Below are 19,901 nucleotides of genomic sequence, written 5' to 3'. Positions count from 1 at the left end.
TCCACCATTCATTTCTTAGTGGGAATAGCTCAGTGAAAAGAAAGATTACTTCCTCCAAACTGTGAAATGCACCAAAAACCTGCATCAGTAGTGGAAGAAGTATTTAGGTCCTAAATAACAACAATGTAAAAAATACTCCACTAAAAGTCCTTCATTAAAAATCCTACCGAAGCACAAAAGTGTCAAGTATTGTTGCAACTAGAGCTAGTTTTAACTACTTTATATTTGGTCCAGTGGTTCCCAATAGGGGTCAGACCCCCTCCATCGGGTCACAAGACAATTCTAAAGCGTGATTGGTGATTGATTGGATTGGAAAGAAGAAGAAACACAAGTTGCGCAGCACACATTTCTATTTACTTGCCTTTTATTGATGCTGTTTTTAGATCATTTTACATCGTTAGGTCTTAAACAGCTCTTTACATGAAACCATCTGAGGAGTGTGCAGGTGAAACCAGTCGTTGGTGGAACTACTGGAGACAAGCGGCGTCAAGTGCTTTTTGTTTGTAAGGGTTTACAAGCAAAAATAAAATAAATAGAGATTGGGATTTACTAGTTTAATCCTGAACAATGCATACACCGTTTTAAGTCAAATAAAAAAGTAACTAATATCTACAGCTGTGAGATAAATGTAGTGGAGTACAAATTATAATATTTCTCTCTGAAAGTGGTGGAGCGTAATAAGGCACGTTTAGTGTATTATGTCTCCTAACCACTGGTGACCAGAGCTATTAAAAGATGCCTCCATTCGATTCAGTGCTCGTCTGATTTGGGGCTCACTCACATGTATTTGGTGGCCACGTGAGCTCCATTGAAGCACTGACCTCTATTTCGTAATGTAGGCTATCAGACTACACATCAGATACGATTCTACTACTTCGGTGCAAGCGTGCCTGGTGCGCCTGCCTGACGATCTCTGTACTGCGGTCTTTCCACCTCCTCTCAGGGAGCCAACAACACACCTGGAGAGTGAAACCAAACCGGCTGCTCGGGGTCGAGAGACCGAGTTGTTGGTCCGCTGCGCCTTTAAGGCTGCATGTGGTCTACATCTCGCTGCTCCCATGGCAGGCTGTGTAGGTGCACGCTTTCAAAGTTTGACTGGGGAGTAAGGGGGTCACACCGGAGACACGGCAGCAGCAGCAGCCCCGCCGGGACACCGACACAAGGAAACCGTCTTCTTCCGCAGCTCGCCTGGGAGTGTCCGACTCCGGCGATAAGAACAATGGGAGAGATGGCTGAGCGCATTTTTTTTTGATTTATAAATGGGGAAACGCAAGAAGGTTAATGTAGCACAGTGTTTGCTGAAAGAAGGGACACCCCGGCTGCAGCCCACCTCCCCCTCAGCCATGCCGCTTGTATTCCGCACGCTGCTGTTCGGCTTTGTAACGCTGCTGGTTGTGGTTTTGATAATTGATGATATTGCAGAAGTGGAGAAAGAAACTGCGTAAGTAGCACCCCGCAATTTACCCATGCGTTGTCTGTATGTATGTGTATGTGTATGTGTGTGTGTGTGTGTGCGTGCGTGTGTCCATTGTTTTCTTGTCCAGCAGGTTATTTCCTCACAGGATTGAATCTGTGAAGTGGAAGAGAAGGGGACAAAAGAATACATTAGTGAAATAAAAGAGGTTATCGTTATTGAATTGAAGTTTAGAGTTGGATTTGGACAATTGGTGGTTTGTTTCTATTTGTAACACTTGGGTGGTGCAGCAGCAGCAGCAGCAGCAGCAGCAGCTGTTCCGACAGCAGCCTGGCCAGGGTCTCCAAGGATTAGGCTATTTGTCTTGCAGCAGCCTGCATGCCGGATGGGATACATTTACACTATAGGAGTAGAGTGTGTGTGTGCGTGTGTGTGTGTGTGTGTGTGTGTGTGCGTGTGAGGGAGAGAGAGACTGAGGGGGGGGGGGGGGCAACAGATTGGAAACAAACGAGTCTCTCCTCTTTTTTTCTTTTTCATTTTCAGTCCTTGAAATGTTGAGCAGTGCAGAAGACATCTTCCAAGTCACGCTTATATTTGACCTGCAAAAAAATACATTCTTAATTTAGGACTAAAATAAATCGGTCACATGTAAAACCAACCAGGCCTCAACAGTGCAACATCCCACTCTTCCACTCATCATTATCATCATCACCGCTTTATAGATGCTGTGCTACCTGAATCTCTCTCTCTCTCTCTCTCTCTCTCTCTCTCTCTCTCTCTCTCTCTCTCTCTCTCACACACACATCTGCCTTTCAGCAAGAACATTTTGCTTTGAACACAATTACTCGGCTGTGGCTCATGTTGTAATGAGGTCATATTGGTTTGTGATTGGCGGTGGGAGAAGACCCAGAACCGATTCCACTTCTGCATAAATGTAGCTCAACGCGATTGTAACAATATATTTAAAGCCACCAGGATTGTAAAACGAGTGAGAGCGGCCCACTTGTCTGTCAGAGAAGCACTCTTCTGTTTCAGTTCCTCACTCCTTCAAGACAAGCTGGCAGCTCGTCATTATTTTATCACATGGGAACAAGGTCGTGATTGAAAAATAGGCCGATTTAGTATGACTGTAAAATGCATATTGGTTGCATGGTGTATTCAACACCTCTTTAAAAAGATTGCTGCCTTATCTTGGGAAAATAACACCTTCTTTCAGCATAATGGGGCTCCATTAAGGCTCCATTTCTCCTCATTACATCAGCAAATGGACCCACAGTGGATTGCTTTAAAAATACCTTGATGCATGCTTTCCACCCTTATTCTGTCTCGAAAGACGGAAGCACGGTACGGCTGGGATTGAATAGGTGCATTATTGGTACAGGATATGATTACAGGAAGGACTTGAAACATCAGTCCATTATCAACCAAGCCTTCATGCTGCAGTATGTGATTCATAATTCAATCATAACCATTTCTTCCCCCCCCCTTGTAGAAATACTGGACATTCAAAGAAGATGAACTTTCATCGGCTCATCCCTAAACCGCACAGGTCTGAAATCCAATTATCTCCACGCACACACACATATATATATATATATATATATATATATATATATATATATATATATATATATATATATACTGTATATGCAAATGCATATAGCTGTAGACCACCAGTGGGGGCTTAATGGTCTTTCCATATCATTTGTATAGTTGGTATTGGGCATCTGATTCCTTTGCAGCCTTGACAGTGAGTCATTCACAGTGAACGTCTCATTACTTTTTACAGCGAGAAGGCAGCTGCTATAAATACCCATCAATGTGGTGGTATCCATGTGATAACAAAAACATCTGCCATCAGAATAATGCTAAATAAAATAGCAAATAATCTCAACTTTATTGCTTTTAAATTACTCTAAGCCTCATTGCAGCCGAGACAATTCTTTTTATATGCAGCGGTGGAGGAATAATTTAGATTTGATTAAGTAAAAGTAGGAATACCTCTGTGTAAATATACTCCATTGCATAATATGGTGCATAAGTGTTCAAATGTATTTAAAGTACTCATTATGTAATATATGGCCTCCATGAATGTTACATAATGAACTTTGTATGTCAAATCTTACTGTACAATGGAGTTAATAGCTTACGCTGGGAAATAAGTGTTGGGCAATCAAAGTAAAAGTGTAAAGTAGCATAAAAGAGTAAAGCTTTAAATATTTAAGAACAAGTATCCAACATTTGTTCTTTAGTAAGTATACTTAGTTACATTCCACTACTGTTAATATAAGCCAAAATCACTCATTTGTCTCCCTAATCTTTTGTACAACATATGACGCCCTCTGTTCTTACACCCTCGATTCAGAAATAAATAAAAAATAACCCTTAAATTGGGGGGAAAAGAGGGAGAAATTAACACAATATATGAACCAAATACCAAGGCTTTTGTTTCTTATTGATCAGAACGTTAAACGTCAACAATAGCGTGTCAGTAACACCGCTTCCCGTTCTCATTTAGAAAGGCTGCAGCGCACGTGGATCCGACTGCTTTGGCACGATCGAGCAAAGACGTGAATCATCTCGGTCCGAGCTACAACAACACCGTCAAGCTCTCGTCAAACGACTGGACCTTCAACAAGACGCTCTCCAACCTCATCAGGCAGACTCACCGCTCGCCACAATTATCTCCACATCCTTTCGCACTCCGCTCAGCAGAGTCTCTTTTTATTTATAACTCGTGTGCATTTTCTCTCTTCACAGAAAGAATATTCTGCGGTTTCTCGATCCAGAGAGGGACATCTCTATTCTGAAGGGCACACTGAAGCCGGGAGATATCATCCACTATGTGTTTGATCGCCACAGCACCACCAACATCTCAGAGAATCTCTACCGCCTTTTGCCAACGATATCCCCCATGAAGAACCAACATCACAGGCGCTGCGCCATAGTGGGGAACTCTGGCATTCTGCTAAACAGCAGCTGCGGACCCGACATCGACTCTCACGACTTTGTTATCAGGTATTCTTTCTTGTCTTTCTTTAGAAATGGCAGAAGCGATTACAGGGTTGGAAGGCTTCCACTTGAAATAAATCATAACACATGCGAGTCAAAGTGGACCGTAATTGAAATGGATTAGCACATTCGTTTCAGTTTGAGGTTTATCTCACTTTACTGAGAGTGTAATTCACGTTGGAATGATCAGCACTTTCTCCAGTTTCTCGGTTTGATTCAGGTTTAGAGCCGGTGGAAATATATTAATTGCACACTTTTGAAAAAGCTGGCAACGCTTTTGTTTTTTTAATGATTTAAAGTTGGAAATGAGCTGCCGGACTGAGAGCAATTAAATGCACGATCATACATTAGAGTGACATTTTGAAAGGTCTTTTGCATCCAGCGGAAACACATTGTGCTTTTTAGAGAAACGCCGGCGCTCTCAGGGGTCCTGCTCTCATTTACCGGAGAATTGTGTTGGTGAAGCCATCAGCCGGCTCTGTCTTGTGTTTAAGGAGTCGCTGAGTGGGTTATTTATCACTATTCACTTGTCATTGGAGGGAAATAAATCTGTCCGGGGTTGTATTATAAAGAAAGATGCGAAAAACTAAATATATTCTTGTTGGGATTCTGTGTACAGCAGAACAATCTAACAGAACGTGCACTAACTGCAGAGGTAAGTACTGTGAGAAACCGCCTCTAATAAATCAATGACGTTAATGTTGCTGTATCAATGGAGCAGGAAGTAGCTGTCTGTGGTAGCACCTCATTGAGCGGATTGATCGATGGCTGAATAGGCCTCAAAATCCTTTTGTGTCCCTTTCTTATTCTGAAATTGATTCTGTTGTCAGCGAATCTGGTCTTCCCTAAGTGCTGCGATGTCATGCTGACGAGGAGAGGTCGTGATTTCTCGACCACCGCAGCATGATAATGACGGCGGGGCACGGCGGTAATGGTTGGCTGAAGGCAGACAACGGGGAAAGTGGCATTTTTGAGAAGCCGAGGATTTTACTCTGACATTCACGTATCCGATCCGGAGATAACGCCTCGGCTAAATATAGTTCTCTGCCCTATACGCTGCGTTTCCACTAAGTAGGTTGACAGTATTTTGGGTTCGAGATCATTTGTGTGTCGTGATGATGTAATGGAATAATTTGGCTAATTTGACTTGAGCAATTTATTAGAGCTTTCAAAAATAAATTAGAGTCAGCTGACGGTGCATGTGTGTCCTGTTTTCCTCTTGCATGTGATCTTTGAACTGTTTCCTGCAGCAGGTGCATCAGCTGTCATAGTATTTTGACAGCAAACCATGAAGCTGCAGTGGTAAATTACTGTCCAGTGAAAATCATGCATCTATTCATCATGATTTTGGAATTTTTTTTCCAATGAAACGGACTAAATTGAATGAAATGAATTGTGCTGTTGATGTTTTGGAGACGTGGGTTTTCACTGGACGGCGACCACACGTTTTAAATTAGAATATGTTAAGTTATTAAAAGCGAGCACTCCTGGTTCGCTTTCCTTCCACACTGGAGAGAAGAGAGTCGCTTCACCGTGAAGATAATTGCCGTCTTTGTGTTTCCTGGTGTTTACTTGGAGGCCGAGGTTAACGGCAATAAACAAAAAGGCAATGCTGCTTTTCTGCTGAATGTCACTTGTATTGCTCTGTTTCACTCCTGGTAGAGACTTCTGCCTGACAAATGGTCTGACTAGCTTGGGGACACAAACAGATGGAGGGTAGCTTTAAAGGGGGGAAACAAAATGTAAGTGTGTTCGTAATGTGTGAGCTGCCGGAAGATTGCGATTTTTGAAAAGGTACACGTCTGAAGTTAACTAACCATTGCAGTGTAGCAGTCACTGCTCATGACATGAATGACTTATCAAAACGGGTACATCAAATCATTTAAGCTCCCTTTAAGGACATGTGTGATTGAAGTGTAGATTTGTGGCTTTCATTTAAGCCCACTTGTGAGTCTGGTGACTGAAGATCATAGCATATGAATCATTTTCATATTTATCAAACCATTCAGTGAGCCCTCACATCCTGCATTAGTTAAATCTGCAATAATGTTTTCTACACTCTTTTATTCAGGTTTGTCAGCAATCTGCACCTGAGATAAATCAGAGTTTAACAAAACAAATGACAACAGTCCACTACACACAGAGAGGCCTTTCAGGATCTGTCTCACAAGTGTGAGTTAAGACAAACGTAAGACGAAAATGTGCTCGCTCTCTGTGGAACGTCAAAGCTTTATCAGTCAATGAATCTGCTCTGCTTGTTCTAAGGTGTAACCTGGCACCAGTGGAGGAGTACTCTCGGGACGTAGGCTGGCGGACCAACTTGGTGACCATGAACCCTTCGGTGGTGCAGCGGGCCTTCCAGGACCTGGTCAGCGAAGAGTGGAGGGACCGCTTCCTGCAGCGGCTTCAAAGCCTCAGCGGCAGCGTGCTGTGGATCCCGGCCTTCATGGCCAAGGGGGGAGAGGAGCGCGTGGAGTGGGCCCTTCGTCTCATCCTGTTGCACACTGTGGACGTCCGCACCGCCTTCCCCTCGCTGCGCCTTCTCCACGCTGTCAGAGGGTAAGAGACGGCTCAGGCTGGCAACCGCTGCTCCGGGTTAAGAACTCCTGTGAGCAGCATAATGAATGGGGTTGGCTAGCTCTAATCTGCATCCCAGGTGGCTATTTTTAAACGGAGCGTTAAAGCTGATATCCTGGGGCAGTTGGTGTGAGAACGCCACTGGGCCTCTCTTCACGTAGTGTGCACCTGGAGTCGTTCGACCAAATATGTCTTGAACACGTGTGAAATGTCTGCGTGCGTTTGATTGTGAAGTAGACATATCAGGGTTTTTATGATTTTATTTGTGTGATTTGATGTATGTGCTAGGATCAATCATTCATATCCCTTAAAAAACTAGTGAAACATTTTGGGAAATGCACTTATTTGTTTTCTTTTAGCGAGTTAGAGGAGAAGGTCAATGATACTACTCTCATATGTGTGTGTGTGTGTGTGTGTGTTAAGTAAGAAGCAGGAGCCAAGAGGTGATTAAGCTTAGTGTCAAGACTGGAAACATGGGGGGAAGCTGGCCTGGCTCAGTTCAAAGTTTAAAAATATGTCTACCAACACCTCTCATTGTCACGTTGTTTCTTTGTTTAACTGTGCAAACAAGCAGAAATGTGAGAAGACCAAGAGCCTATATACTGTATGTATAACAACAGTAGCAGCTTTGTGAGGCTGAACTAAATGCTAACATTGGCATGCTAACGTGCTCATGAAAACTTTGCTTACATCCTGAAGTATAATATATATTTACTGTTTTAGTTTAGTGTGTTAACCTTCTAACATTTGCTTATTAGCACTAAACACAAAGTAAGACCGAGGCTTTTGGGAACGTCATTAGTTTTGCCGGTATTTGCTCATGACATCAACCAAATTTAGCCCAAATTTAGGAGGAAAAGTCAGGGGAGCACGAAAGTGAGGAGGGTTCATCCTATGAGGACCGTGAATGTCGGTACAAAATTTCTTAGCAATTTATCCAATAGTTGTTTAGATATTTCAGTGTGGACCAAAGTGGTGGACCAACCAACCAACAAACTGAGCGATATTTCCCTCCCTAGAGCCATGCTGCTAGCTCGACTGCAAATAAACACGTTGTGCTTTTAATGTGAGTTACATGCTTTGGCTATTTCTTGGTCATCCAAAGCCAAGTGCAGTGGTTTCCCGTAATCTTGTCGTCCCGGTTGAGTTATCAGGCAACCAGCAGGAACTCTACAGAAAAGTGCTCTGCAAGAAAGCAAATAATGGCATTTCCCAAAATGTCAAGCCATGTGCAAAATAACACTTACTTGTTTGCTCCAAATAGTTGTTTTTAGATATTGATACAAATAAGATGTGCTGTTAAGCTGTGGTGTAATAGGACCTTTACATTTTGATAATCCTTATTATTTCTGATGATTTATTTTAGAACTGGATCTTTTTTTGAGGATTTTTTATTTATTTTTTTACAGATCTGTCAAATACAGCCTTCACTGCCTTCAGGCTGTTCTTAAACCCATCTGTGCAATTTGTGTTGCTGTCGTTGGTTCTCTCTCATCACAACCGGACTCTGCTCGGGATCTTTTCTGCTTTGTTGAAAGCCTAACAACCGCTGTTCAGTCACCAAATTATGCCATTTTGTCTGCCCCGACTAACACTCTAATTGCAAAAGGGTCGAACTGGCCATTCTTTTTTTCTCGTCTGTTTGGTGTTTTACAAGAGAAACGCAGTCGCCTAAAATCTTGTTGGAGATGAATCCAATGCCTTATTCCTTTCTAATGTGGTGTCTGATAAAAGCTCCCCCCGACCTCGTCATTTTCTCAGTAAGACTGGACTTTAACTCCCCGTCATGTGCCCTAGAGGACAAAAGATCTACTCGTATTCACTCCAACCAAATGCCACAATCGGGCCATTTCGCTGATAATTAGGCCGTCTCCTCTGCTTGTTAAAATGCTGATCACCTGCTGTAGTGTTCGGTTGCACTGTAAACCTGCCCTCCAGAGTTTTCCTTCATGTCACTCGAACTGCTTTAAATAGTACAACCTCTGCATCGCAACGTGACCTTCCACTCTAACCACAGAGCGTACAGCCAGACAAGGCAGCCGTAGCCCCGAGGCTGGAGAAATGGGCGAGTGACTGGAAAGGAAAATGAAGTTGGGGCAAGTGCACGTCTGACCGCCTTGTCCCTGAAGCTGCTTCTGAGGGCAGCATCCGTCATAGCAGCTCCTAGATCACCTGAAGAAGAAGAATGCAAGTGTGCAGAGCAGCGCCAGTGTGTGCAGCTTCTTCTTTTTTAAACATGCTGTAAAACATATCCTCCTGAACAAGTAATAAACAGGAGTTATTTTTCCAAAGATGCATACAGTAAAAGCTCTGCCAATGTGGTGAGAGAATTCATTTTTTAAACTTTCATTATTGCACGTCTTTGTCCAGATCTAAGACAAATAGATATGATTTTCCTGGGCAGATGGCTGCACTAGATTCAAGATTTCTGAGCCAGGAAATGTGTGGAATAATTTTGTTATGAATAGCGCTGCATGGAACTATTATTTTTTTTGTCGATCTGAACTGATAGAAGAGATATCCGCACTCTTAAATCTATGCAGTAAGTGTGCTGATGTCTCTTGTATCAGTTTGGACTCATTGATGGTTCCAGCGCTGGAGCAAAGATAAAGCCGGATGGAGCGGTGGTCATCCCGCATTGTTGTCAATCTGTAAAAATGCCATTTCTTAGAGCCTGAAATGACATCTTCTGATCGCTTATTTTGTCCAATGAACAGTACAAAGCTCAAATATATTCATTTTACAACGATGTAAAAGAGACAAAAGGTAGCTCGGAGCTGGAACCAGAGAATTCATTTTCTATCAATTTATCGACCAGCTGCTTCAGCATTCATTTAAAATCAAGATTTTCAAAATAACTTGTTTCAGGTGATATTTTTGCAGTTCATCCACTGAGTAAATGGAAGAAGGGGTGAAAAGCTCACGTATTGATTATCTGTGAGCAGTTGGTCTTTGAAGGGGCAGCTCGGTGGTCCACAGCGGAGAATCATATCCGGCAGGCTCTACATTTTCACTCGAGTGACTTCTTAGGATTCAGCTGCACGCTGTGTGATCCGGCATACTATATATATATATATATATATATATATCTGGATTTATATCAAAACTCTGAGGGAGGAAGGTTTTACTGAAGGAGAAGTGTTGCCTCCTAATGGATACTGACTTAAGTGTGCTACTTAGAGCTCATTCTTCCTTTTGCTGCATTTCTAGGTGGCAGGTATCGAGTTATCGGATGCAGCCACTCACGCACTATATGTCTTTGTCAACAGGTATTGGCTAACCAACAACGTCCACATAAAGCGTCCGACCACTGGGCTCCTGATGTACACGTTGGCCACTCGCTTCTGTGAAGAGATCCATCTTTACGGCTTCTGGCCCTTCCCACTCGACCCGCAGGGCAAGCCGGTCAAATACCACTACTACGACGCTCTGAAGTACGAGTACACGTCCAGCTCCAGCCCTCACACCATGCCTTTGGAGTTCAGGACCCTCAGCGCGTTGCACAGACAGGGGGCGCTCCAGCTCCACACTGGGACCTGTGAGTCAGAGAGGAGACCACAGAAGGAGCTGCGGAGCAAATAGCTCAAAGGATCTCCGTGGAAAACACTTTGAGCGGACTCCGTACAAACTGTTTTCTCGTAACCGTACTTTTATGAAATTTGAATTAACTTATTTTCATTCGTGGAATGAATTTTTTTTCGATTTCAAGCTCTTTTAGTGACTTGTTTCACTGGTGTGTTTTAACTTTAATGAGATTTCTATGGCAGCCTTTAAAATAATGAGAGCCTTTTCTACCGGCGTCCATGGAGATACCGTCATCCATTAGCCCCTTATTTTTCTTAAACAGACCGTTTTTAAAAGGGCATCAAGTTTTCCAGTATGGTTATAAATTAAGGAATCAGAACATATTTTTAGATGCCATTTATTAATGATGAACAGGGCTCCATTGCAGGTGTGTTGTAACTTACCCAGCATGTCAGCGTCACGAGGAGCTGCTGAATTATTGGCTCCTGTGAGACACTTTTTGGGCCACAAGATGGAAGCACTTAATAATCAGGGAGATCAATGACGACAGAGAAATTGTTGGTCAACTGTTTGTTTTAATATGACGTTCAACTTGTGATAACAAAACTTTCCTCCGATAGAGAACATTTTGTGCTTTTGTAGCTTCCTATAAAGTCGCTGGTGTAAAACAGGTTATTCAGAAGCAAAGAATTCCCAAAGTCAAGTCAAGCAGAGCTGCCAGGTGATAACGTTGGAGAGATACCCTGAGAGCCGAATGGAGACACGTTGCATTGTATCGAGCTTCTGTGAGCATAACGAAGGAGTGTACCAGCTGTTCACATAAGAATGTTTGCACAGACGTAGGCGGCGGTAAACTCACTCTGTGAACTTCTCTCAACGAACACCAGCCTTGTTTCTGCACCGCAAATGTTGGTAGTGAGGCTGTAGCTGTGTGTTGGTAGTAAGTCAGAACTTTGCTTTTTTTTTTTAATGAATGTATTGGTGATATTCTTACAAATGCTGTAAGAAATGAACCTCATAATGTGCTTTAAATAAATGAATAGTTAAAGTTAGCAGCAGTGCAATAACACTGAGAGGAGTACGAACTGATAACGTGTATGCCTTTATCCATTTAAAATGATGTATGAATTGTACTTGTGTAGAGGGTTTGGGTTAGTATTTCAACCAATATAGGTTGATATAGATATTTGTGGATTTTGATTGAAGTTGCCAGTATTTTATGCCTGTAATAATAATCAATAAATTAGACCATTGGACCATTCACAAGCCCAGAAATACAACTGGGTTTATCCAAGTTATTCTTAACACAATGGGACAGATGGACAGAGTTAATTTTAAGGCCATACTAGACTTATTTGTCAAACCAATACAGCAGTTCAAAGCTAGTTTGTATTATACTTCTGTACTTTGAAGTTTCAAAGTTCAGTTCAGTTTTTAGGTTTTTTTAGGAGTTGTCTTGATATGTGCTTTTTGTCAAATGATTTGGGTATTTCTCTGCAACAAACTGCCTCTTTCAATAACAACTAACAGACGAATTTGAATTGCTCCAAGAGCTCTGCAGCTAAACGAGCCTGTCATGCGCTTCCAGTCATGTGATTTCTTCATGTTTTGACAAGATGCGCCAGTTGACTTGTATGTTGGCCGACGCCGCGAGTAAAGTTAAGAATAGACACAAGTTGGACCAGACGTGAGCAGTCGGAGGCAATAACAGATTTCTGAAAGCTCCTCTGAGCTCAGCAAATTAGAAAATAATTTATTAACTAACTCAGAATCTGAAATTTACTTTCTACCGACGTAGTTTGACAAAAAACGTATGGGATGGTGCTGTATAGTTTTATTGTACTTTTTCTTTTTGTCATGTATACTTTATGTTAACGTCTGCTTGATGTCCAAATTCCCGCAAACAAATGCTGGTCTTGATACATAACATGAGTATATTTTATTTTTTTAGTTCTGAAAATATTCAGTATGACTTAAGGACTCTTCAACTGTGCAGTTATGACAAAGTGAATGTACTTTTCTGGGTCAGAATGGAAAAAAAAAAACAACACTTCAAGCCTCTCCCTTTAAAACGCTTTAACACTTCAAAGGAAGCAGTTTTATTTCAGTAGTGTTTTCAAAGAAATGGAAACGGAGGAAACAGCTGTGAGTACACACACAACATCTCTGTGTCAAAAAATTAAACAGGGACTTTGTTTTTCGTCAATAAACTTCCAAAACTTGTTTTTGGTTTAGATGTGGGATTAGGGAAATTAGCTACAGTCTTCAAATGGCTACCACAATGACGTTAATTCATTTTACAACAGGAACTGTCTGTAGCAGAGGACTCGGTTCTAATAAAAGCAGAGAATCAGCCTCTGTACATGGGCAGGGTTTTTCCACAGTTTCACCAACGACTAAAGATAAAATAAAAGACGTCTCCATGATGGAAGACACACTCCTCTGAGACAAAAATCTGATCTGCACATGCAGTCAAAAACTAAAATGAGACATGACACACTACTGAAATGAACAGTGGTCATATAGTCTGATGGATAACACAGGAAATAGCCAGAAATCTGCTAAAGATCACTGTATCAAAAACATGTTTGACAGTTTGATTCACATATGATTTAAAAACCTTTTCAGACATTCACACACACACACACATCACTCCATGTCGCTCGTATATCAAACAGCGACAACAAAGGTATCCAATCTTCTGTGAATGTCAGAAACTCTGTTTATGACACACTGTTCCTTCTCCTGCAAAGAACAAGTTGTACAAGTTGGGCGTTACAATCTTTTCTGTTGACTAGTGGTAGTAGTCATTCAGACACAGCTGTAGGCTACGGTGCACTCAAACAGTTTGGATATAAAAAACAGAAAGTCAACGACAACACCATCACTCCCATTCAGTGCAGAAACCTAATCTAGGTGTATTCTGCAACGTTGTTAGTTTACTTTAATCAACTTTAGGGTGCAGACAGACGTTTGTGAACTCCTCTGCTGTTTATTCCGTGTGCTTTATATCAGACTTTTGGTTGACTATATATTCTGTATTTGAAATAAAGATATAACAATTTGAACTAACCAGTTGTGCTTTTAGTTGTTTTGTTTTTTAAGTAATTAACTCTATTTAGTGGGCCAAATGGTTTTACGGACTTATTCACAATCAAGTAAAACTTCCATTTAAAACCCGCATGTCAAAACATTTCCAACTGTCAAAGCCAGCGTTGCTGCTTGAAACGATAGGAACACTTCTTTTCTTTTGATTTTTACCAGAACCTGTATGGCACAGAGAAACAACTCTTCAGGGGGGGAAACAGTCCATTTCTAGTTAGACATTACAAGAGTCAGTGAGCCATCAGCAGAAATGATCGTGGGAGATGTTCCATGTACTGACTGTTCACCTATATCTCAAACAAGAGATACCAGATTTTGGGATCATTTTGACGTAACATTGTCTTCGATTTAGAAAATAAGACACTGAGTGTGTGTCGCACGTGTTAAATACTGTTGTAGATATCGTTGAGTGGTTGCTTGATTGAAACGACATTATCACATGATTGAACACACTTGATCACAGGATTCACATTCATAGCAAACAGATATATTTCATAAACACCTCACAAATGTACCCTGACTATATTATTTGAGCTTTTAATCACATTTGAACCTCGAAAAACGTAATTCAGCTGAGATAGCAGCAAAACGGGAACGTCTACAACATACAGTAAAAAAAATATACGCTTACTTCATAAAGGACAGACCACCTTCAACAGTATATATGCACAGCAAAGTGGTTAGTAGATAGAAATATATTTGGTATTAAATTTTAGTTAAAAAAAAAAATCAATTGCTGTATATCAATAGATTCTTCAAAGTGTGCACATTTTTACATTTGAATAGAGTATTCTCTGCGTAATATTTGTTGCATGTTGACATTTGATGCAATGACTGGTGGTCTTAATTTTTAATATGAGTACGTATATATATCATAGCTTCAAAGCAGGCGCTGGTTCCTTTCTACTATAAAGTCCTCAGCCCGACCTACTGTAGCTCAAGCGTAGAAAATGAAATGGCAATAACTGTCAGAAAATGTAATATCAGAGAGAGTTGTGCAGGTAATTTGTGCCACATGATGGAAGCAGCCGTAAAAAAGCTGCAAACAATGACATCCATGTGGCTCCAGTCCTTTTAACACAGATGAAAGCCATGCACAAGCAGAATATGAAGTTGCTGATCTTCAACTACACAAAAAAACAAAACAAGAAATCACTTCAGTTGTCCCGTGCAAGAGAAGGAGTTATCAAATAGTGATGTCCATGCTGGGATTCACCTGCAAAACAAAATGAAAACTCACAGTTACTTTGAGCTGTATCTGGTGCTACTGCCCATGTGGTTAGGAGGAAACGTTCCCCTGCAGTCCGGTCTGACTTGGATGTCGAGAGTGTCAGGTAAACAGGACGTCATGTCTTCCTTTGAGGAAGTGGTTGTGCGTTAAAGAACAATGGAGAGGACGGAAGGGTGAAACCTAATACCAACATTAGACATACCTACAATATTTCTTCAAGAAGTTCAAGCAAGAAATACACATTGAAATGCATGCTTTGATACTCCTATTCTGACGCTGTGGTTTTATACTGCATGGCAGTACTTCTAATTGTTGTGTGCTTAATATTAAGGACAATAGTAAAAGCAGTGAGACATCTGCTTTAGTGGCACTACACTAACTTTGTCAAAACTATGGTGCCACCCAGCAACATTTGATAGTCAAAAGAGAGTCACAAGGTGCGTTACCTTAGGGAAATCAAGGTTAACATATGTTACGACCACAATGGTTAGATAAGTAGAGGCATTGAGGAAAAGTAAGGCAAGTAAAACCAGACAATTCAAAAGTACAAAATTACTACAAAGGGTTCAGTTCTTTGAAAATGTACACTAATCTTTTATGTTTCATTTGTTTGACTGAGTCAAACGCTTTCAAAGAAGCACTATTTCTTTTGGGAAATATTCTGTACAGATACATTTCTGTAGAAATAAAGGGCCAGAGTGTGAACTAGTTTATTATACTGTATTGTAAGTGTTGAATATCTCCACTGTTACAGTCACTGTAGCTCATGTGTGGGCATCTCTCGCAATGGGATTAGGGCTGTAATCGTTCTTATTTGGTCAGTAGAAACAGAAGAAAAACTAAAGTGTTCTTCGATCTGAGAATAACATGAAGTATTTTAAATTAAAAAACAAAAACAAACCTGTATTTGATGTCAAAGAGGGTCGAGTCCTCCTCATCGTCGTTCTCCTCATTAAGAGGGGCCATCTCCACACGCTCGGCAGGCGTCGTTATAATGTCATATTTCCTTGTTTTTCTCAATCGTCTCCCAGATCTGTGAGGAAGAAAACGTTGCCAAACATGAGACGAGCACAAGAAATGCAATCTCACCCATTTGGTCTGACTGACTAAACCACAACATCAGCTGTGCAGCTATTCTAGTTCAGATAGTGGGGATTAAAGCGGTGACATCTTACAACCTCAAACTAAGAAAAAGTGCTGGAACGATTATTCAATTGACATTAATTGAAGATTTATTGCCACCATTTGTGTGTAAATTGTGTGATTTATCAACCGAAATGCCAAATTCTATTTGATACCTTTTCAAATGAAGAATAAATATGCTTTTCCCCTTGTTTTATATCTTTGTAAAGCAATTCAAAGACATAACATTGGACTCTGGGAACTTGTGATGGCCATTTTTCACTATTTTCTGATATTTTATTTACTAAGAGATCCACTGATTAACCGAAAAAAAAAAAAGCAACAGATTAATTGCAGCCATAATATGAAATATGAAAACAGTACACCTAAAATAAATCATATGTGATGAATGCAGAGATGGTAAGATAGGTCACAAACACATATGGACACAAAATAGCCCACATAAAGCAGCATCAGGTTGCTTAGTGCCTTCACACTAGAAGGAATATTATGAACAGGCCCAGACCGAACACAACCACGTGCTCCTACACTAATCGATGAATTTACCAGAAACACTACAAAGAGCGACAGTCATACCGTGGTCACCAAGCTGTGACTGCATCATTGCAACGCTGCTTATTATAGAACCGTCTAAATAGAAGAGATCGACCCTGACCCACCTGACCACTTTGATGACCAGGCATGTGATGAGAACAGCTGTTAACACGCAGATGAAAATAACAATGTTTTTCAGAACTGGAAGATGCGTCATTAGAGATGAAATCCGGGATCCCACGCCGCCGGCATCTGTGACATTGTGTGTCAGCTCTTGATCCTCGCTGGCGACCAACGATGATGTCGAATTTAACTGCGTCGCAGGTGAAGACGGAGTTTGTGGTTCGCCACCGACCCGCCAGAGAGCCGCGATGAGGAAAGTTAATACTAGATTGTATGTCACCATGGTGCCGAAATAATGACAATAATAAAAAGCAAGCAGGGTGTTCTTTCAGGAGTTTCTCCGATCTGGATGAAATGCGACAGCAGCTGTCATGTTATGGAGAATCGGCTTATCACTGGCAGGTTTGGCTATTCACACAGTAATGCGTAACGCTAATATCCATCTCCCTCCTCCTCCGAGCTTCTCCTAATGGTGGACTTCTATGCCGTAGCTTGCATTCGCTTCCAAAACGTGTTTCCCTTGAGGTGAGTGATAGCAACCCTTCCTGATAGCATTAGGGCTGTGTGGAGGGTAGAGATGGGGGATTATCCGCCTCCGGAAGAGCTCTGCAGGCTGGCCCACTGATCCCGGTGCTGAAGAGGAGCAGCGTGTGGGTTGGTGCTGCCTTCACTGCAGCCTCGTACTTCCTAACACCTGCAGACCTGCTGTCAACACAGAAGAACATGTTGGCGGATTCAGTCGACTATTTGTTTTAGTGGCTTATGTTTGATTACGCTTTTAAAGCAAATAGACTATAATGTAATATAACATCATGTAGTATAATATAATGCTACGTTTAGATATCAAGTAAAAGACTAGACCCTATCTCCAGTGGAGGAGACTCATATATTTTAGGCTACTTTTATAAATATAGCAAAATCTTACTTAAGTAAAAGTACATACGTATACCTTTTAGCATCATTGGATTATAATTGGTAATGCATTAATATGTAAGCATCATGGTAAAGGTGGGGCTAATTATTATATTTCTTGTATTGTATTATATTGTATTCTTGTAAACTGCCGGGTAGCTTTAATCCATAATAATACATCAGAATGCAATAGTTGACTTGTATTTTGTATTATGGTAAATGGATTTGTACTTGAATAGCACCTTTCAGTCTTCCGACCACTCACAGTGCTTAACATTACATGTCATTCACCCATTCATACACTGATGGTAGGGGCTACCATGCCCATCAGGACTAACTAACTCATTCATACCCCACACATACACCGAAGGCACAGCCTAAGGGAGCAATTTGGGATTAAGTGTCTTGCCCAAGGACTGGAGGAGCTGGGGACCGCTCTACCTCTGAGCCTCAGCCGCCCCATACTAATAATCCAAATCTGCAAAGTACCTAATAACTAATGGTATGCAGTGGAGTTATCTAATGTATTGAAGTAAAAGGTACAATATTGGCTAAAATGTAGGGGAGTAGAAGTATAAAGTGGAAAAACTGAAGTTTCACATACTACCAGGAATACAATTCAGGGGAATAAAAACTACATTTGCTGATTAAATTTTTTAATATCAGAGATACAGATATTATGAATTAATAGTCAAAAGTATTGCAGTAAGCTTAAACACATATGTCCAACGTGTGTCTTTCAAACATCAGGACGTAAACTTGGTGTCATCAATGCTAGACATGGCTCTATTTAGAGTCTTATATTTGGATCTCTTGCATATCACTGCATTGTTTCCTTTGCAGAAGAAGAGACACAGCTCGACATAGACGCCAGCCAATAGTGTCGCAATAGATTATTTTATGTATAATGACAAAACATGGAAAATAGCACTAATTCTTACGTCTACAAATTCTAAATACTACAATACCTTTTGACGGAGTGCGCACATCCCATCATAAAGGCTTGGGTGTCAGTCTAACATTCTCTAACCACTTCACTGCACATTTGGAGTTGACTGGTAAAGGACAAATTTCCAACAGCATCTGAAGGCAGCATTTCTTTGTTTTCCCCTGGGCCACAGCAAACACAAATTTTCCAAGGGCAGCAGACTCTCGGGTCACGGCTGCAGATCCAAGGGAAAATCATGACCAGCCAAGACGTTGATAAGCAATCAATCGATCAGTAATGTCCTAATATATAGGCATAACGCAAACACAAAATAGATCTTTGTCCTTGTCTCACTCACTCACACAGAGAGCCACGACTTATGATTGATCTCCATTTATATTTCCACTGGACTCATGGGTTTACAGTCTACATTGTCCTTTTGAAAAAGTAGACCAACACAAAATAATCCCTTCAGTGGCTAGTGGGTACGGTCTTTGCCGTTAACATTAATTCTGAAATCCCTCACAGTGTGCAAACCTTTAATCTGAAAACAAAGACAGCCTGTGTAGTTCTGTCTGTTTTGATGTCTGATCTTATTTCTGTACACCTACTGTTGGGAGTGCTGGCCCCTTTAAAATCCTCTCCTGCATGTGAGAGCTGATCAAAGCCCACTAGATGGCAGCACAAAACAACAACATGCATTTTCTTTCAACGCACAGTTCAAAATTCAGCACTGACTGGTGTGAGAGGGCCTTAAGGACAGGATCTGAAGCGGGAGAGGAAGGGAGAAACATACTGAACACAAACATGCACACAGTCATATAGTACCTATGCACTATGTTGATGTATGATTTTGCAAAGAGTTTTATTTCTTATTGAGGACATTTTCCCTCGTACTCACATGTAAAAAAAATAAACTGTGGCGTAAACCAGTTAAAAGCAATGTAATCTGATCACCGTGGTCACATTCAGAGCTGCTTCTCTGTGCAAAGTTCAGGCCGTCCTCTCAGAATGTGACAACCCCCTTTAGCTTCAGATCTGTATCTTCCCACTTCCTATTCAGTTTAGCTGCAATTAAACACAGTTAGGACAACCGACATATATTATTACAATACAAATGCAACACCTAGCAGGTTAAGTAAAATGTCTTATGTTCAATGTCCAATGTTCGGGTTCTTTGTGTAAAGTGCAGAGAGGAAAACGGTTAGTTAATTTATTGTTTATGAGTGAATGTATAAGCCTTATAGTTGAAAAGGAAATCAATTAACGAGCCAATTTTTTTGTACTGAATATACCCTGAAAATAAGGGAAATACATTTTGAACATTTGAAACTGTCTGGAAATGATGCACTGCTGTGATATTTAGTTTAGTTTTTTGTTAATATATATATATATAT

General features: G+C 41.0%; 2 protein-coding genes across 4 annotated transcripts; one reads left to right on the top strand and one right to left on the bottom strand.

Moving 5' to 3' along the window:
* Positions 1-1,343: 1,343 nt before the first annotated feature.
* st8sia2 (ST8 alpha-N-acetyl-neuraminide alpha-2,8-sialyltransferase 2) lies at positions 1,344-10,760 on the top strand. Of its 3 annotated transcripts, XM_076089055.1 has the most exons (6): positions 1,344-1,441; positions 2,907-2,963; positions 3,933-4,073; positions 4,175-4,432; positions 6,692-6,985; positions 10,273-10,760. In XM_076089055.1, exons 1-6 carry the CDS (start codon positions 1,344-1,346, stop codon positions 10,583-10,585), a joined length of 1,161 nt encoding a protein of 386 aa, XP_075945170.1. In that variant the 3' UTR covers positions 10,586-10,760. The 3 variants fall into 3 exon arrangements, with proteins under 3 accessions (XP_075945170.1, XP_075945172.1, XP_075945171.1); XM_076089057.1 differs by lacking the exon at positions 2,907-2,963 and having other exon boundaries at positions 3,978-4,073; XM_076089056.1 differs by lacking the exon at positions 2,907-2,963.
* Positions 10,761-12,593: 1,833 nt separating this feature from the next.
* fam174b (family with sequence similarity 174 member B) lies at positions 12,594-19,827 on the bottom strand. Its single transcript, XM_076089058.1, has 4 exons — positions 18,545-19,827; positions 16,667-17,369; positions 15,766-15,897; positions 12,594-14,849 (listed from the first exon to the last, which is right to left on the bottom strand). The coding sequence occupies exons 2-4, from the start codon at positions 16,945-16,947 to the stop codon at positions 14,846-14,848; spliced, it is 417 nt and encodes a 138-aa protein (XP_075945173.1). The 5' UTR covers positions 16,948-17,369; positions 18,545-19,827; the 3' UTR covers positions 12,594-14,845.
* Between the last annotated feature and the right edge of the window lie 74 nt (positions 19,828-19,901).

This window comes from Anarhichas minor, unplaced genomic scaffold (genome assembly GCF_050575085.1).
Source record: "Anarhichas minor isolate MPS153535 unplaced genomic scaffold, ASM5057508v1 ptg000011l, whole genome shotgun sequence".
NCBI lineage: Eukaryota > Metazoa > Chordata > Actinopteri > Perciformes > Anarhichadidae > Anarhichas > Anarhichas minor.
The sequence above is the reverse complement of the archived record's forward strand: the minus strand, read 5'-3'. Positions and strand labels throughout refer to the sequence as shown.